At 44.3% G+C, this 15,841-nt stretch overlaps 1 protein-coding gene across 5 annotated transcripts; it reads right to left on the bottom strand.

The window, feature by feature from the left end:
* Positions 1–2,992: 2,992 nt before the first annotated feature.
* On the bottom strand, positions 2,993–13,607 carry LOC119372589 (uncharacterized). 5 transcript variants are annotated; one of them, XR_007417814.1, is made up of 5 exons: positions 12,792–12,932; positions 11,676–11,839; positions 10,090–10,206; positions 8,139–8,246; positions 2,993–3,236 (listed from the first exon to the last, which is right to left on the bottom strand). XR_007417814.1 is itself a non-coding variant. In XM_037643064.2 (4 exons), exons 1-4 carry the CDS (start codon positions 13,602–13,604, stop codon positions 8,190–8,192), a joined length of 426 nt encoding a protein of 141 aa, XP_037498992.2. In that variant the 5' UTR covers positions 13,605–13,607; the 3' UTR covers positions 8,096–8,189. The 5 variants fall into 5 exon arrangements, 3 of the variants coding, with proteins under 3 accessions (XP_037498992.2, XP_037498993.2, XP_049275906.1); XR_005179583.2 differs by lacking the exon at positions 2,993–3,236 and having other exon boundaries at positions 8,096–8,246; XM_037643064.2 differs by lacking the exons at positions 2,993–3,236; positions 12,792–12,932 and adding an exon at positions 13,517–13,607 and having other exon boundaries at positions 8,096–8,246.
* Positions 13,608–15,841: the final 2,234 nt, after the last annotated feature.

Raw genomic sequence — 15,841 nt, 5'->3', positions numbered from 1 at the left:
ACTAGGCTAACCGAAATACGAAAATACGGCGAAGCATACCTGGGCAAAGGATCTTCTGTATCAATGAGAAGGTGCGTTCTGCTATTTTATTTTTAATATTTTCTTCCGTTTGATAAGATCATTATTTGTGACTGTTTAGGAAAAACAATATACAGTGTAATGCCGCACCTCGAGTGGGCAGTTGATGATATGGAAAGCCATAGTAACCACGTGATTAGCATCTTCGATATACACTATTTATGTAGCTCACGATGTCTGAATGGCCAAGCCCAACTAAGAAATCAACCAGGAGGATCGTGCAGCATGAAACCTGCATGTACGCAAAGATGATGAAGTGTCGTATCAAAACACAAATGGTATAATAGTAATACAGCAGGCAAACATTTATATATCACATTTTCAAGGTATAGTGATAATATCGTTTCTAATAAACGAATGGTTGCAAATTGTAAAAAAGAAAAGAAATACTCGCTGTATAACTGTTGACGTTTGTGCAATTAGATGATAAAATTAGTGGGAGTCCGATTGCTACATGTCTGTTCAGCTGCGCAAGCACCTGGCCCAATTATATTTTTAAGTTCGAAGCATTTCTTAGCCAGCTTCTGCGACTTGGAGCGTATCTATCTATCTATCTATCTATCTATCTATCTATCTATCTATCTATCTATCTATCTATCTATCTATCTATCAAGCCAACTACAACTTTGTGCTCTCCCGGCCGTTTCGTTAATGGGACGTATACCAAAATTGGTATGGCCCAACATGGCCGTATGACGAACATGAATGATAGGTCGTAACATGAAAATCATGACTTGCATGTCATGAACGGCATGATTTACATGCCACGGTCTTGGTGCTCTTGCGGGTGTTTCGTTAACTTGATATATACCAAAATTGGTATGGCGTGACAATATTGTATGACAAAGATAGGTGACGAGTCCTATCGTGCAAATCATGACACGCATGCCATGTACAACATGATTTACGTGACATGGTCTCGGGGCGCTCGCCGCCGTTTAATTACGACGAACATTTCTGTATGGCTAACACAAATGGCAGGTGGTAACATGAAAATCATGACATGCATGTCATGTATGCTATGACATACATGCCCCGCTCATGGTAGCGCTTGTGGCCGTTTCGCTATCTTGACATGTACCAAATTTGGTATTGCGTAGCGTGACTGTATGAAGAACATAAATCACAGGTGGTCACATGAAAATCATGACATGCATGTCATGTAGAACATTATTTACATGCCGCGTTCATGGTGCGCTCGCGGCCGTTTCGCTAGCTAATTGGTATTGCATGCCGTTACTGTATGACGAGCATAAATGACAGGTTGTAACATGACAATCATGACATGCATTTCATGTGCAGAATGACTTACATGCCACGCTCATGATGCGCTCGCAGCCGGTTCGCTAGCTTGGCATACCCCAAAACTGGTATTGCATGACGTGACTGTACGACGGACACAAATGACGGAGGTAACATGACAATAATAACATGCTTTTCATGTACAGCAAGCATGCTTTACATGCCACGCTAATGGTCTGCTCGCGGCCGTTTCCCTAGCTTGATATACACCAATACTGGTCATGTTGAAGAGACAGCTAGGGCGTGCAAACACGGGCACAAGAGAGAAGACACCACAAACGCCGACTAGCAACGTAAAAGGCGCACATAAGAGATCGCTTACCGGAGGCTCACCATCTAATCTATCTTTACATTGTCGAGTCTGTAAGTGCACGCCAAAATTCGATGAATGCGCGATTTTGTACCAGCATAGGAATGAAGAAACGCGTTTAATGGTTGAGGCCTGACATCGATAATGGTGGTAGCGCATGCGTGAGCCAACCATCGATTAACCTGCATAAAGAAGAAATCAGGTGTCTGAATAGTTATCTCTCACGTAGACCACCACGCGTGCCGTATTGATAGGTTCGCTTATTACTTGGGCATGCGCAAATGAGTTTTCGTGCCTTCTTTCTTTTGCGCCGTTGTGCGCCTTTTCAGTTGTTAGTCGGCGTTTCTGGTGTTTTCACTTCTCTCCTGTGTCCGTGTTTTCACGCCCTGTCTCTTTAACAAGAATACTTACCAGCTAGCTCAGCTCTCTATTTTAAGCCAAAACTGGTATTGCGCGACACGACTGTATGATGAACACTAATAGCAGGCGGTGACATGACAATCGTGGCATGCATTTCATATACAGCATGACTTACATGACACGCTCATGTTGGGCTCACGACCGTTTCCCTAGCATGATACACACCAAAACTGGTAGTGCGTGACGCGACTGTATGACGAACATAAATGACAGGTGGTGCCATGACAATCATGGCATGCATTTCATATACAGCGTGATTTACATGACACGCTCATGGTGGGCTCACGACCGTTTCCCTAGCATGATACACACCAAAACTGGTAGTGCGTGACTTGACTGTATGACGAACATAAATGACAGGTCATAACACGCAAATCATAGCATGCATGTCATGTACGGCATGATTTACATGACACTGTCTTGGTGCGCTTCCGCCCGTTTTGTTAACTGGATATACACCAAAATTGGTGTGGCATGACGTGAGTGCGTGATGAACATAAACAACAGGTTATGCACTGTATATACCAGAATATACGTTTCATTATATTAAAGATTGTACATGCATGAATGCATGACAAACATGCGATATAGGGTGAACTAGATGTCATGACATTAATTACTTCATTTGCCTCAAAGACAAACAAGGCGATGTATGCAGCTCTTTGCTGGCTGCTTCGCATTACATCGATTCCCACAGTGCGTGGGATCTGCCAGATATTTTTTTTTGCAAATATGTATCAAAATAGTCAATTCCCAATAAGTCAACCAAAGACACGTTCAGTAACACTGATAGTTGGGCAAGTTCGTATGGGGTCATAATTAAAGTCGGCGCAACGGACACGAGATACAAACGAAGAATACACGAAGACAGGCGCCGGACTCTCAACCGATCTTTATTCACATCGACACACACTTATATACATGCAGGTGGTCACACAAAAAAACCCGCAAAGGTGATAAAATATACAGGGTTTTATCACTCTGGCCTGTTCAAATACGAATTTTCGTTTTGCAATTTGAAAAAACCAACACCATCGTCAGGAATAATAAACAGACAACTCGCGAGATGATAGAGGCTTTGAACATTCATAACAGCAACTGATGTATCAGCGTTCCGTCCATCGCCCTGCAGCAAAAAGAAATTTCGTATCTTCTTTATGGTGTGCTATAAACTCCAATATCATCCTGACAGCATGTAGGCTCCAAATTCTTCATTCATGGACACATTGCAGTTTACAAGCTTGTACTTGTCATCTACGTTGTTCTTCGTCAAGCACATATAAAATGATTCATTAACCCGTCTCAACTAATTTCTGCTCAGTCCAAGTGTCAATATCTAAATTATAGCGTTATCTTTGTGCTTTCTTGTTCGGACAGGATCCTAATAGCAGGATCTGCCCTGTATCAAGAAAAAGCAGTTCTACGACAGTCAAGCATCTTCTATGGAATGCAGCACCATTTCTCTTTCAGGGAATCGACGTGACGCGGTTCTTATAGGCAGGAGTCACGATAATGTTACAGCAATAGCATATATTTAGAAATATTTACAGCGTTATGAGCCTCAGGGGTCGGTTCTTTGGACCCTCCTTCTTATCTACATAAATCACTTACCGGCTAACACTCCTTCAAGAGAATCGGCAACTGGGCTAGTTGGTTAAAATGCATGGTTTGACTGATCGAAGTGCAGGCAGACGAAGACAAAAAAAAAAGTTGCAATGGCTTAGCTCGGCTATCCAGGATAACGTAGCGTTAGCAAAGGTTCAGCTGATTGTTCTTAGCTTTCCTGATTGTCTAGGATTAGCTTGATTACCATGCTTACTGCTGCTCCAATGACGCACACATGGTATACATATTATGTGGCACATGTATATTTATTTTGCCAGGCAACTACTTCGGGATCCCATGAGTTAAGCTTCTCCGCTCTTCTGCGCCGTTGAGCAGCATTTGCGCTCTCCTTCTCCATGGCTAAACCACACTGGCAAACGCCAGTCAGAGGCGCTATCAAGCGGCTCCAGCGCAGTATCAGACGGTGACTGCACAGCGAAGGCGAATAGCTGCGCGCGCGCCGGCGCCTGTACGTCTACCTCGGCTACGACGTCACTCCTCTGGAAAGCGCAGACCGACGGCAGCGAGTCGCGCGCGGTAGCGGCGGAGTGTGCGGGAGGTACCGGCTCCGATGCACCAGCCGTGTGACATCACTGATCCTCGCGCATGCGCAGCACGGCTCTTGAGGAGCCACGCGAAACTGGCTCGGCTAGGCCAGTGTAGCTAACGCTACAAAAGGACAAGCTGTTGTATTCCCCTTTTTTCATCTTCGTCTGCCTGCGCTTAAATCAGTCAAACCACACATTTTAATTTTTTCACTGATGACTGCGTTATTTGCCGCAAAATTAACGACGATAATGATGTCTCTTGCATTCAGTCCCACATTGGCAATATTCTGGATTGGTGAAATACTTGGAAAAAGAGTATGCGCATTTCTCGTAACCTAAATGAACCTTTTTTTTTTTTTTAACGAATGGTGTAGTAGCGCAAATTCGACGGGGACAAAGAGGACAAGAAGCAAAAAACACGACACTCGCTTTGCTTCTTGTCCTCTTTGTCCCCGTCGAATTTGCGCTACTACACCATTCGTTAAAATGATATCTCACCAACTAGCCCATCTCTCAGCCCTACTAAATGAACCTTCTCTTGCCACATTAACCATGTTTCTCTTGAAACTGTTTTGTCTTATAAGTACCTGGGTGCTCGCGTTTCCTCTCACCTGTCTGAAAACTCACAGTGATTATATCGAAAATAACGCCAACCGCATCCTTGGACGCCTTCGCAAGAACTTCTCTTGTTCATCCAGTGCATTGCAAATATTACTTTATAAAACACCGGTACAACCGAAATTAAGATATTCTTCATCTGTCTGGAGCCCTGGCATTAATTTTTTTTTCCAATTTGGAATCTGTGCAGAACCGCGCCTGCCGTTTCGTGCTTTCTATCGCCGAACAACTAGCTGGGCGAGTTGGCGCATTGTCTGATAATAAAAGCAGAGCGCAAAAAAAGACGGGACACAAGATACAAGAAGACGGGACGGGTGCTCTTGTGTCCTGTTTCTTGTGTCTCGTCTTTTTTGGACTCTGCTTTTATTATCAGACAATGCGCCAACTCGCCCAGCAACGTATTCTATCAAGTCCATGAAGTTAAGTTTGTCCCTTCTTCCTCTTCTTTCTTATCGCAGGTCAGCAATAAGAGAGAAGGCACTATGTATTTTTCATAAGATTTACTGCAACAGCATTATGAAAGAAAAATTACTAACATACATATCAGCACGCATTGATCCCCGCAATAAAGTTAGTATTCCATCTTGTCGCACAAAGTGCTTTCATGATTCATTCATACCCAGAACTTGTGTCAGCTGGTATCACGCACCTTCCCGATGACATCGCTTATATAACAGATAATAACGTATTTTGTAAAACCAATGTTCTCTTAATGTATATGCGCTTTTTAGTGCATATATTCTTCCTTACTGCTTGAAAATTGTTTCTCTATAATGTATCGCCGCTGCGATACTAAGTCATCGTCGTGCAGTGTGTTTGCGCCTATTACTTTGTACTCGTACTTTTTTAACAGCAGAGCTGCTTAAGCCGGCCGTAAAAGCTTTGGTGTCCGGAGAAAACCACAGATAGATATGGGCCACAAGAATTGGGAAAGCCCCACTACCGAGTTCAGTAGGTGTGAGCGTTGAACGAAACCTCTGCTCGGCGAAGCGGAGCACGTGAAACCTGTGAAAGAGATAGAGAAAGAGAAAGAGATAGAAGGAAAGAGAAAGAGAAAAATAGCGAGAAATAAAAGGAATAAAGAGATAGAAAGACTAAGAAAGAGAAAGAAAGAAAGAAACAGACACGAAAAAGAGATAGAAAAAACAAAAAGCAAGACCGAAAGAGAAGGAAAGAGAGCAGTAAGGCAAACAAAGAAAGAGAGAGATAGAAAGATAGAAAGACATAGAAAGAGAAAGAAACGGACACAAAAAAGAAATAGAAAAACAGAGAGCAAGACAGACACAGAAAGAAAGAGAGAAATAAAGATAAAGAAAGAAGGAGAGAAGAAGAAGCAGAGAGAGAAATAAGGATAGAAAGAGCGAGAAAGTGAAAGAAATAGAATGAAAGAAATAGAAAGCAACAGGTACGAAAAACAGAGAGAAAGAAGAAATAAATAAAGATAAACGAGGACGGCCACCCAGCTGCGCTCTTCCTTCAGGCTTGGCACCATTAGTGCGAAGGGGCCATAATTTTCTTTTTCTTCTCGTTTTGCCTTTATTCTTTATTCATCAGATACCCCGCAACGCCCGAAGGCGTTATAGCAGGGGGGGGGGGTCACACCAATAAATGAAGTACATCTTCGTTCACACACACAATACAACTTTGTTCCCATATAACTACATCTCGTTCAGGTTACAGCACGGGATTACAGCACTGAATAAAATACATCTTCGTTCCCACTATGTGCTTGCTTTTCAGTTAGCCTATTCCACTGTTTAATTGTTCCAGTAAAAAGTGAATTGCTCTTTATGTTTTATTCTTTGTGTATCCCCGCTACCCTCTGTAATGCACTCGCGCCGCGGGGGTACACTAAATTAACTAATTAATCAACGCCACTTTCGGGATTAGGAGAGAGAGAGAGAAGAGGGAGAAAGGAAAGACAGGGAGGTTAACCAGAAGCAGTCTCCGGTTTGCTACCCTGCACGTGGGATTAAGGAAGGGTAGAGATGCTGAAGGAATAGCGCACCGAGCAGTTGGCGCATATTGAAGTCCAGGCTTTCAAAAAATTATCTCTGAAACTCTTCTCTACGGCATCCCTGTGCAATTTCAGCGCTTTGAAGGGGTAATGAAGCACCCCTTGGGCTTGTTGACAAAAACACATCCTGCGGAAAGCTGACACGGCTATGAACTGCTCATCCAAATATTGCAGTCGTGCGCGCCGCGTAAAGGCTACAAGCGGAGCGCGAAGTTGCTGTTTTCTCAGGCGCCCTCTTTTCAAACAGAGGTCGGTTCTCACTCTCGTCGGTGGGCGAGGCGTCTGTCAGTTGACGTCACGGGTCTGTGTTTCCGCGTCGCAAGAGACATGGCATCCTTACTGGCCAATAGCCGACATAAATCAAGTGTAGTGTTTGGATCGCACTGTAAAAAGTTCACCGTAGTTTTTACGGTGAAAGCACTGGCAGCTGATGCTGCCAGACTTTTACCTTAAAAAAAACTGCGACCCGTATTTCAAGTTTACGGCATGCATGCCGTGTATATAATGATATCGTGTAGAAAAAATTTGGCCACTGTTTTTTTTCACTCCACAATACTTTTCCAGTAAAAATAACCACAACCCGTAAAATCTACGTTGCACCAATTTCGTGTTATCTAGTGTTTAAGCCGTTAAATGTACGGTGGTTACACGGTATATTCATCGTTACACGGTGGCGTGTAAAACACGGTGGTGTGTAAATTCATCGTTAGACAATGCTGTGTGAAACCCCAGCAGCAACATTTTCTCGTGTTGTAGCAGACTGTAAAAATATGGAATGCACTGTGAAACATACATACTAACATTTTCTGACTTTCTAACCTCTAGGCCGTAATATATGACGTGCCCTGTGAAATGAGCACAATGACATTTTGCTGGTTTTCTAGGTTTTCAGTGCAAAATGAAGACTAACATCCCTTTTGCGTATAGGCAACTGTCTACCCATACTACTGGAACGTAGCTCATGCAGATTTGTCAACTTAGGTGATTTGTAATGTACACAAAAGATATTCTCGATCTTCCATGCCCACGCTATTTCATGGTGTGAAAGTCATTCGACCTGATTAACACAGTTGCAGCGCTGCTGTTTTTCTACTATGCAGCCACGTATGGCACTCTGACTAAGCCTAAAAACTGCATGCTTGGATTGGGACACTGCTATAATATGGGAAGTGTATGCTGTGCAGGAAGACAATGCAGTGGAAATGGGCAATACTGCTATTTATTAAAGTTCTCCACACACCTGGATTCTGCATTTGGCATATGTCCATTCCAGGCACAATAAATAACTTTATCATAATCTCTTTGTAGCAGTTTGATTCATCTTGTACTTTTTTAGGTGTTCAAAAATCTGCAAAAAAGAAAAGAGCGTAAGACAATACAATATACTGCTCATCGTGGAGAGACTATATAACACTACCTACGATGTGACTTTTAGGCTATGGAGGTTTAAATTAGAGTACTCAGGCTGTTAGCATATAATGAGCGGCCACAGCAGAATGCAGCATTGAAATAGTGGAGTGATTTCAGACATAGATCTTCTCACGGCACGTTTATATGAAAGAAGAAATCGGTTATAAAGAGACAGTTGTCTTAGTACCTCAGTCCTTGCTTTACTTCTATCATCAGCTTAAACATGTCTACTCTGAACAAGGCATCTCGAACTTTCCTTCTATTAACCCTTACCTAGTAGTTGCACCAGCCTCAGCGCCCTAGATTTATTAATTTCAGCCTCCCATGTCCTTTTTGTCACCACTACAGCACTTGCTATTGCTTCAAATCCACAGATTCATCCAAAGTGACGATTTGTTTCTTTTTTTACACTTGATGCACTGCCCATTCATATATTCTATTTAGTTTCAGCAACAACATCATTACTAGTATTTATTTCATAGTTTATTCTGTTCTCTTCCGGCCCTTTCATGTTAATCTTTCATTTAATCTCAACCTCATCTATTATCCTGTCCTATATGGGTGAGTAGTGGCAAGCTTTCGTCCTGACAGATACTGGAAAGCCGCGACTATGAGTACCAGCGAAGTGTATTTCACGCGATTCTTAGCTTCTCAATTGTTTCCCTCTTATTGCTTGAGTTAATGGTAACTCCATGGCCAAGCAAATGAATTTATTTATCAGTTCTATTCTTTCCCGTCTTATGGTTAACTGATGTTCTGTTCCTTACCAGTTGAACATTACGTTTTCTTCCAACTCCTTGTTAGGTCCCCCCTAGTGCTTCACTTTTTTTGTTTCACCATCATCCTCTGAAGTTGTCTCATGATTCAGAAAATAAAACGTTATCATCACAAAATTTCAAATCGCTAAATATTTCACTACAAATTTTTACTTAAAAAACTCTCCAATTCCATTTCTCTGATGCCTCCTGTAAGCACACAATGAATACCATTGCATAGGTAGTCGCTCTATACTAGACACTTTTTCAAGGAGAACTTAGCTAGCGGCACAGTCAGAATAGATATTTGACATACGCTTCATCTGCAGTCTAGTAGCAAAACGATGACCCCCTATTTACATTGCATGGACCACAAAGCATTTTACCTCCTAAACAGGTAGCGCAGCTGCTCTCAGGTCACTCCGCATCAACTACTGTCAACTTCTGATGCGTGTAATGAAATGGAAGTAGGTGGACTGACGCTAACAAGACTGTGTGAAATTAAATTTATCAATAAGAGGTAAAAAACTAATGAAGCTAGGGAAGCTACCCAGATGACAAAGTAATCGATGCGCCCATCAGTAATCTGACAGTATAAAAGCCATAAGGAGAATGTCCGAGAAAAAAATGGCACAGGCTTACTTAGTTTATCCCTCACGGTTTCTGTGTTCCTCTAAGCCAGCATTTCCCTCGCTTTGACTGGAGGTGTCTTCATAGCAACATTGACGAGCAAAATAGTTTTAGGCAAGGTTGCATTTGCAACATTGTGCATCCATACAGAACTCCTTGAAAATGCACAAGTGGCATCTCCAGCGGAAGATACTCGGGTATAGAGCGAACCAAGCTGCCCAAAAATTGTGTTTAGGTTGTTGGCTTTATTTTTGTGCACTTATAAAGCTAGACTTTAGCCAGAAGTTTGAACATCTGAAGTTCATTTGCTGTAGTAGCAGGATGGACAACTGCTATGGTCCGTTGTATTCAATACTTCAACCTCAAGAAAATGCAGTCAGGAATTGGGCTACTCACGTAAACATTCCATTCAGAATCCATGATTTTTTCGTCAAACTGAATATTTTTGGGTTCTCTTTCCTTGCTTTTTTTCTCAGCCTTGCTTCCATGGTCTGGGTTAATACCAAAAGTGCCCTGTGCAAAAGCAGGAAAAAAACAATGCTAAATATTGCAGTAATGAAGCTGCTCATGAGCTTGTAGCCAGATTTGTAGTAATTTCCAAAATATATTAAAAAGTTATGCAGGTCCTAAATGTTGAAATTCGGTGTCTCAAGGCTATCCATAAATGTTGTTTATACAGATATTTCTCCTTCTTAGAAATCACCCAATCTAACATAAATGTTAACCACTGATCCGCAGCAAAGTTTCACTGTACTAGTATTGATTTTATGCTGCAGCACTGACTTAGTGATTTAAGCATCTGCCTCACATGCGGATGGTGCGAGGTTCGATCCCCAGTGCGGCTGGGCGTCCGCCAGTGATGCAATGGGTACAAGCTTCCATTGGCCTGCTGCTCGGCATATCTGCGGTATATTTGGGAACACTTGGAAAATAGGTCTTATATGTCACATTGAGTTCAGAAACATATCATGAGCGCTGACCACGTTGCTGACTAGATGCACGCACGCTCACTCGCACCATCTGCCAACTTGAATTTGAGGATGAAAAGACCTTCAGAAGAAGTGCTACAGGATGGTAGGACGTCACATTTGGACGTTAAACATCCGACACTCCTCAATAAAGGCATAATCATTATTATTTAAAAGAAAGTCGTCTCTTTACTGCAACAGCCTATGAGATAGCGTTCAGGGCACGTACTACATATTTATACACTAATACAACCCTGAGTATGTGGATTATGCGACTATTGTAAAGACCTCATTTTTGTTTCAGCCCACGCTGAGAATTAGCATCGAGGATGAACGAGAAAGTACCGAAGTTGGGTGCTTTAACTATGGAACACTGATTATATCTGGGAGCTTAAAAAAGGCACTCAGGGCAGACAGTTGGCGTTCAATGGCAAATTAATGCGCCCTGAGATTGTTCTGTTACTAAAAATTGAGTTTTTGTAAGCTATAAAAGACAAACGTTTAGTCGAAACGTCACTATTACCGGCCATCTCACAGGTGGACTGCAATAAATGTGAATGTGGATCACAGACGGTTGCCAGGCTTTTACTGCCACTTATTTCAAAACAAAAGACACGGGAACCATCCCATCATATAAGTGATGTGTTTGAATCAAATCGGAGAGTTTAAATCAAATAGCAGGACAATGTTTTTAAACAATTCTCACAGTAAACACGTATTTTGCGTTCAGACAAACGTCGTCAAAGTCAGAAAGAGACATAGGTGATTTTCACTGACAATGACCATGTGTCCTTAGAGCGGCGTTAAAGTTCCATCACCATAGGTACAGCAGGCTACTATTGGGAGGTGTTTTCAAGAGAAAATCTGTAGGATGCTTGCAGATACAACAGCAAGGACGAGACACCATCTTTGCAGATCTCTTGACACCACATTAAAGAAACAATGCTTATGTTAGCAGCTTTTTTTCTACAAAAAGGAGATGAAAATGCTCTCCAGAATGATTTAAATACACACCTTTGAACGAATTCCAAAGTAGACTACAATCGTTAAGCATAACAGACGTGAAAGGAAAAATAACTGGTGAATAACATGCAGAATACTGTAGTGACGTTCTCTAGCCGCTCCCAACACGTGGCGATCAGCAAGAAGGTACTCCTCTGGGTTCCACAGGTCACCACCTAGGGTTAAGAGCACTGACAATGAAATGGCATTCTTAATAGTTCAAGTAGTTCCAGTTTTCATTTCAGCATGTATTGCGCAACTAAATGTCAGAAAAAAAATGAGACTAGTGCTAATGAATTGGGCGTACTGACACAGCTCCTGTATCATATGCTGATGCAACTGCAACAAAATGATGCTAAGTGGCTTCAAGTATGATTAGTTTTTATTTCAAGAATTTTCGTCACATTTTGGAACTTTGAAGAAACGCAACGTGTATTTCTCTGCTTAGTGTGCTAACAGAGGAGGTCACATTTTGCAATTATACAACCATCCAGTGCTGAAATAGAAATGTATTTTGATAATCTAGGTTAAGTACAAAATAAATGAATTATTCAAGTCACAGCTTACAGTTGCAACCATTTTATTTGCTCTGCATGACTTCAACAAACATCTCATCCAATCGACAAGCATCCAACAGTTAGGCATACGGGCATGCAGTTCGGAAAAATCGCCCTGCGAGCTGTCACATTAAAAAGCGTACATTCAAGGCGCAATACATGTTAAAAAAACGACGCTAATGTTGCAGTTAACAGAATATGTACTAAGCGAAAGATACCATTTGACCTCTCTTTCACGGCAGCCTCGGAAAGTCAACGCGAACCAAGACAGTTCAGAACTCGAAGCCGTAGCGCAGCAAAACGCGCACACGTGGAAACTCAAACTTCCTTCAGCTGCTGCTCCAGAAAAAGCTATTAAACATAACTATACAGCATGAGGCAAAAAATATTACAGCACTTCAACGAAGAAAAAAAAAACGCTTCCGCAACTATCACCGTTTCATTCTGCTTTTCGTGATGGAAAGAGCGCGAACTCGACGAAACTGCAGCCTACCAAAAGTGCGCATATGTGGGAACTTCAAAACACCTTACATTGCTGGCACGCTACACGCCCTTCACAATAACTACGCACCTGTTGAATGTAGCGAATATTGACGGCGTGCTGTGTGTGGCCACCTTATAACTGTAAAGGCTCTGTTATACTCCGACGTGCGTTCGCGTCAGCCCGCGGCTGCGGGAGTTGGCGACGTCAGGTTCGTCACGTTACGTTGACGCGAAAACAGGGCACTCTATACTCCCACTTCCGCGACGCAGTACTACGTCGCCTTGACGCATGCGCATTTGAGTGCACTCGGCGTCCCTTCTTCACGAAGAGACGTAGACGGAGTGCAGTCTGGGTAACGTCGCCGGCGCGGAATGCCGCATGTCGCATCTCGCGCCGGCTGCAGCCGGGGCGCGCTGACGGACGCCGGATGCGTCGGTAGCGCCGCGCGTCGGACTAGAAAGTGCTGCGCGTTTGTTAGCGTAGCGTCGCTGTGCCGAGCGTGCGCGCGCGTCGACGTTACGCTGGAGTATATCAGCCCCTTAACTCTCGAAGGTTCATATTCATGCTTTCTTGCACTGGCACATACAAGGAAAATAATCGCGCACTAAGTCGGCGCGTACCCATGCAAGGCGAAGTATACAGCAGTGCATGCGGTGCAAACAGAAAGCAAGACGTCTATTCAAGAAAGTCATGAGAGCAAGTGCACAAAATCCAGCCAGTGAAGTCAAATGGCTTTCTGATACTTCCAGAGCACACACATCATTCGCATGCATCACTGCGCGATTAAGTTTTGAGAAAAGATTGCGACGTACCTGCAGCGGGAGTACAATACGTGGCCCAACGGATTCCAAACCAGCGCCGATAGCAGAGCCTTCGAAAATGGCGAGACTGGTGACGCATCGGGCGCCCTGCCGGCTGTTCCTTGCCGTATCTGCGCCGCTCTGCGCATGCCCGGTTTCTCGCGAGTACCGTAACACAAGGTGCGCCGGCGCGCCAAGCAGTCGTCGCAGCGTCCACGCGCGTGCATGAGCGGCGGGGAACGAAAGGCGAGCGCATGACGCCGCTCCTCCTCTTTACTCTTTCCTTTCTTCTCTCCTAAAAGTCAATGCGCATGCGCGCGGCATGGTATACGGTGAGAATACCGTAGTTTACGTTTACGATGGCGACACCGCCTTTTTTACGCAATATTGGGCGTAAAAATAACGGTCTCTTTTTACAGTGCGGATGCGCTTGTTCCCGTTGACACTCTGTATAATAGTTGCTGTAGTTAAATAAACAGGCTGAAATATGGAAAAACTTTGTTGCGAGTTCTCAAAAAGATGGCTCCCTTCCGGTAGGGGCCGACTGTCGTCTGCCGAACTAAGCGCGCCCGCGCACGTTAAAGCGTAACCTAAATTTGGCCACACTGCCTTTTCGGTATCGCAGCCTCTTGTGCCTCGCTTGTTTCGGTTAGTTTTGAATGTCATAACTGGCCTCAAGTGTTAGAAAACTTGTGTGTGGCGTTGAGTTCTAACGCCACGGATCTCGTGCTAACTTCGTCAGAGCGTGCACAGATCGAGTTGCAAGCAGATTCTATAATTAAGAGGCCGGACAGCGGCCCCTCGTGAACCGTGATGGTTCGATAATAGCTGAGGGTTTTAACACTATTATTCTTTTTACAGAGAATGCACACGATCGTTTAACCTTTGGATAATACACTTCACGTCAGAGATATCCCAAAGATGGATACAGTGGGAAGGTCGAAATAATACAACCTGAATTCCACTGTCAACTCACTGAGAGTTATTTTGCTTCCAGTCGTCTTCAAAGAACAGCCATCGGCCTGTGTTTAAGCTTACGTAAGGCCACTACATAATTTGTGGTGCGTCATGCAGGCCGAAGTGAACACCTAATGGCTCCGAATTCTTCGTTTCGTCGTGTCATGCCCTTATAAAAATGATGAACGTGTGCCCCCTTGAGTGCTTCTCTATATATCGACAATGCTTCGCTCGCCCGAAATTCGTGGATACCAGCGTGACACAGGTATCTTCAGTTGGCCGAACGTATGTGCATGCCATGGGCGTATGCTGTGGGGCAATTTTAGTAATTTCGGCCGCCAGCTCCACGCGTCCAGTGAGAGCAGCGTGTTCTGAACTGTTCGAAGACCGCCTGTGTTTGCATTGTTCGGGTCTGGGCCGGCCGCCGCGCAGAACCCCCCAGAGACGAGGACGAGACGCTGGGCACGGCCGCTCGATCTCCCCGTGCACTAAGCAGCACGTCTTTATCATTCCAAGACTCGGCCGCGACTCACTGTCAACGGCCACTGAGCGCGAGCCGCGAGCGTGCCTGTGTCCATCGTTCTCTTCTACCGTTGGCGCACTCGCGGATGCCACTCCCATAGCATATAAAAGAAGAAGAAGAAGAATAACTTTTATTGGGGAAAAGGGAAGGGGTCTAGGAGCTAGATGGGTGGGGCCCCATGTCCAAGGCTCCACTGGCTTGTGCCGCCAGCCGGACATGGTCCAGGAGCGCTAGTTGCACCTCCGGGTCCGAGCTAGCGAGGAGTGCCTCCCATTGCTCCAAAGAGTTTTCTATGTGGTACTTATGCTGTAGGCAGTTGAGTTTATTTGGCCTTTTACTGCAACCCCATGAGATATGGTAGAGGGTTGGTGGCGAGTCGCGACACCACGGACAATCGCGCCCATACAACGTCGGAAAAATTTTGTGCAATCGCAACAAATTTGGATAGACCCCCGTTTGAACTCTACGGAGGTCCACTGTGTCTTCCCCTTTAAGAGATTTGTGGGGGACGCCATATTTCTGCCGTGCGCATCGCTGATGAGCAAGAAGCTCTCGCGGAGCTATCCGAGCAGGGTCACTGTCTTCCTCCTCGCGAAGGCCATCGTGTGTAGTGTGGAGTGGTGGTAATTGGGAGGGAGGCTGGTGCTCCGCTCGGTTCGTGAGCGCTCGAGCTAGAGCGTCCGCCCTCTCGTTACCCTCTAGGCCTGCATGTCCCGGGCACCAGACCAACCTATAAGTGTTTTTCAATTCGTTTCCCAAGAGGTTGCAAATCTTTAATGGGAGACGGCCTTTCGTAAACAGTCGGCACGCCTCTTGCGAATCCGAGATTATGGTGATGTACGCCTGCCCGACACTTC

The sequence above is a fragment of the Rhipicephalus sanguineus genome, chromosome 10 (assembly GCF_013339695.2).
Source record: "Rhipicephalus sanguineus isolate Rsan-2018 chromosome 10, BIME_Rsan_1.4, whole genome shotgun sequence".
Taxonomy (NCBI): Eukaryota; Metazoa; Arthropoda; class Arachnida; order Ixodida; family Ixodidae; genus Rhipicephalus; species Rhipicephalus sanguineus.
This window is presented reverse-complemented; position numbering and strand designations above follow the sequence as displayed.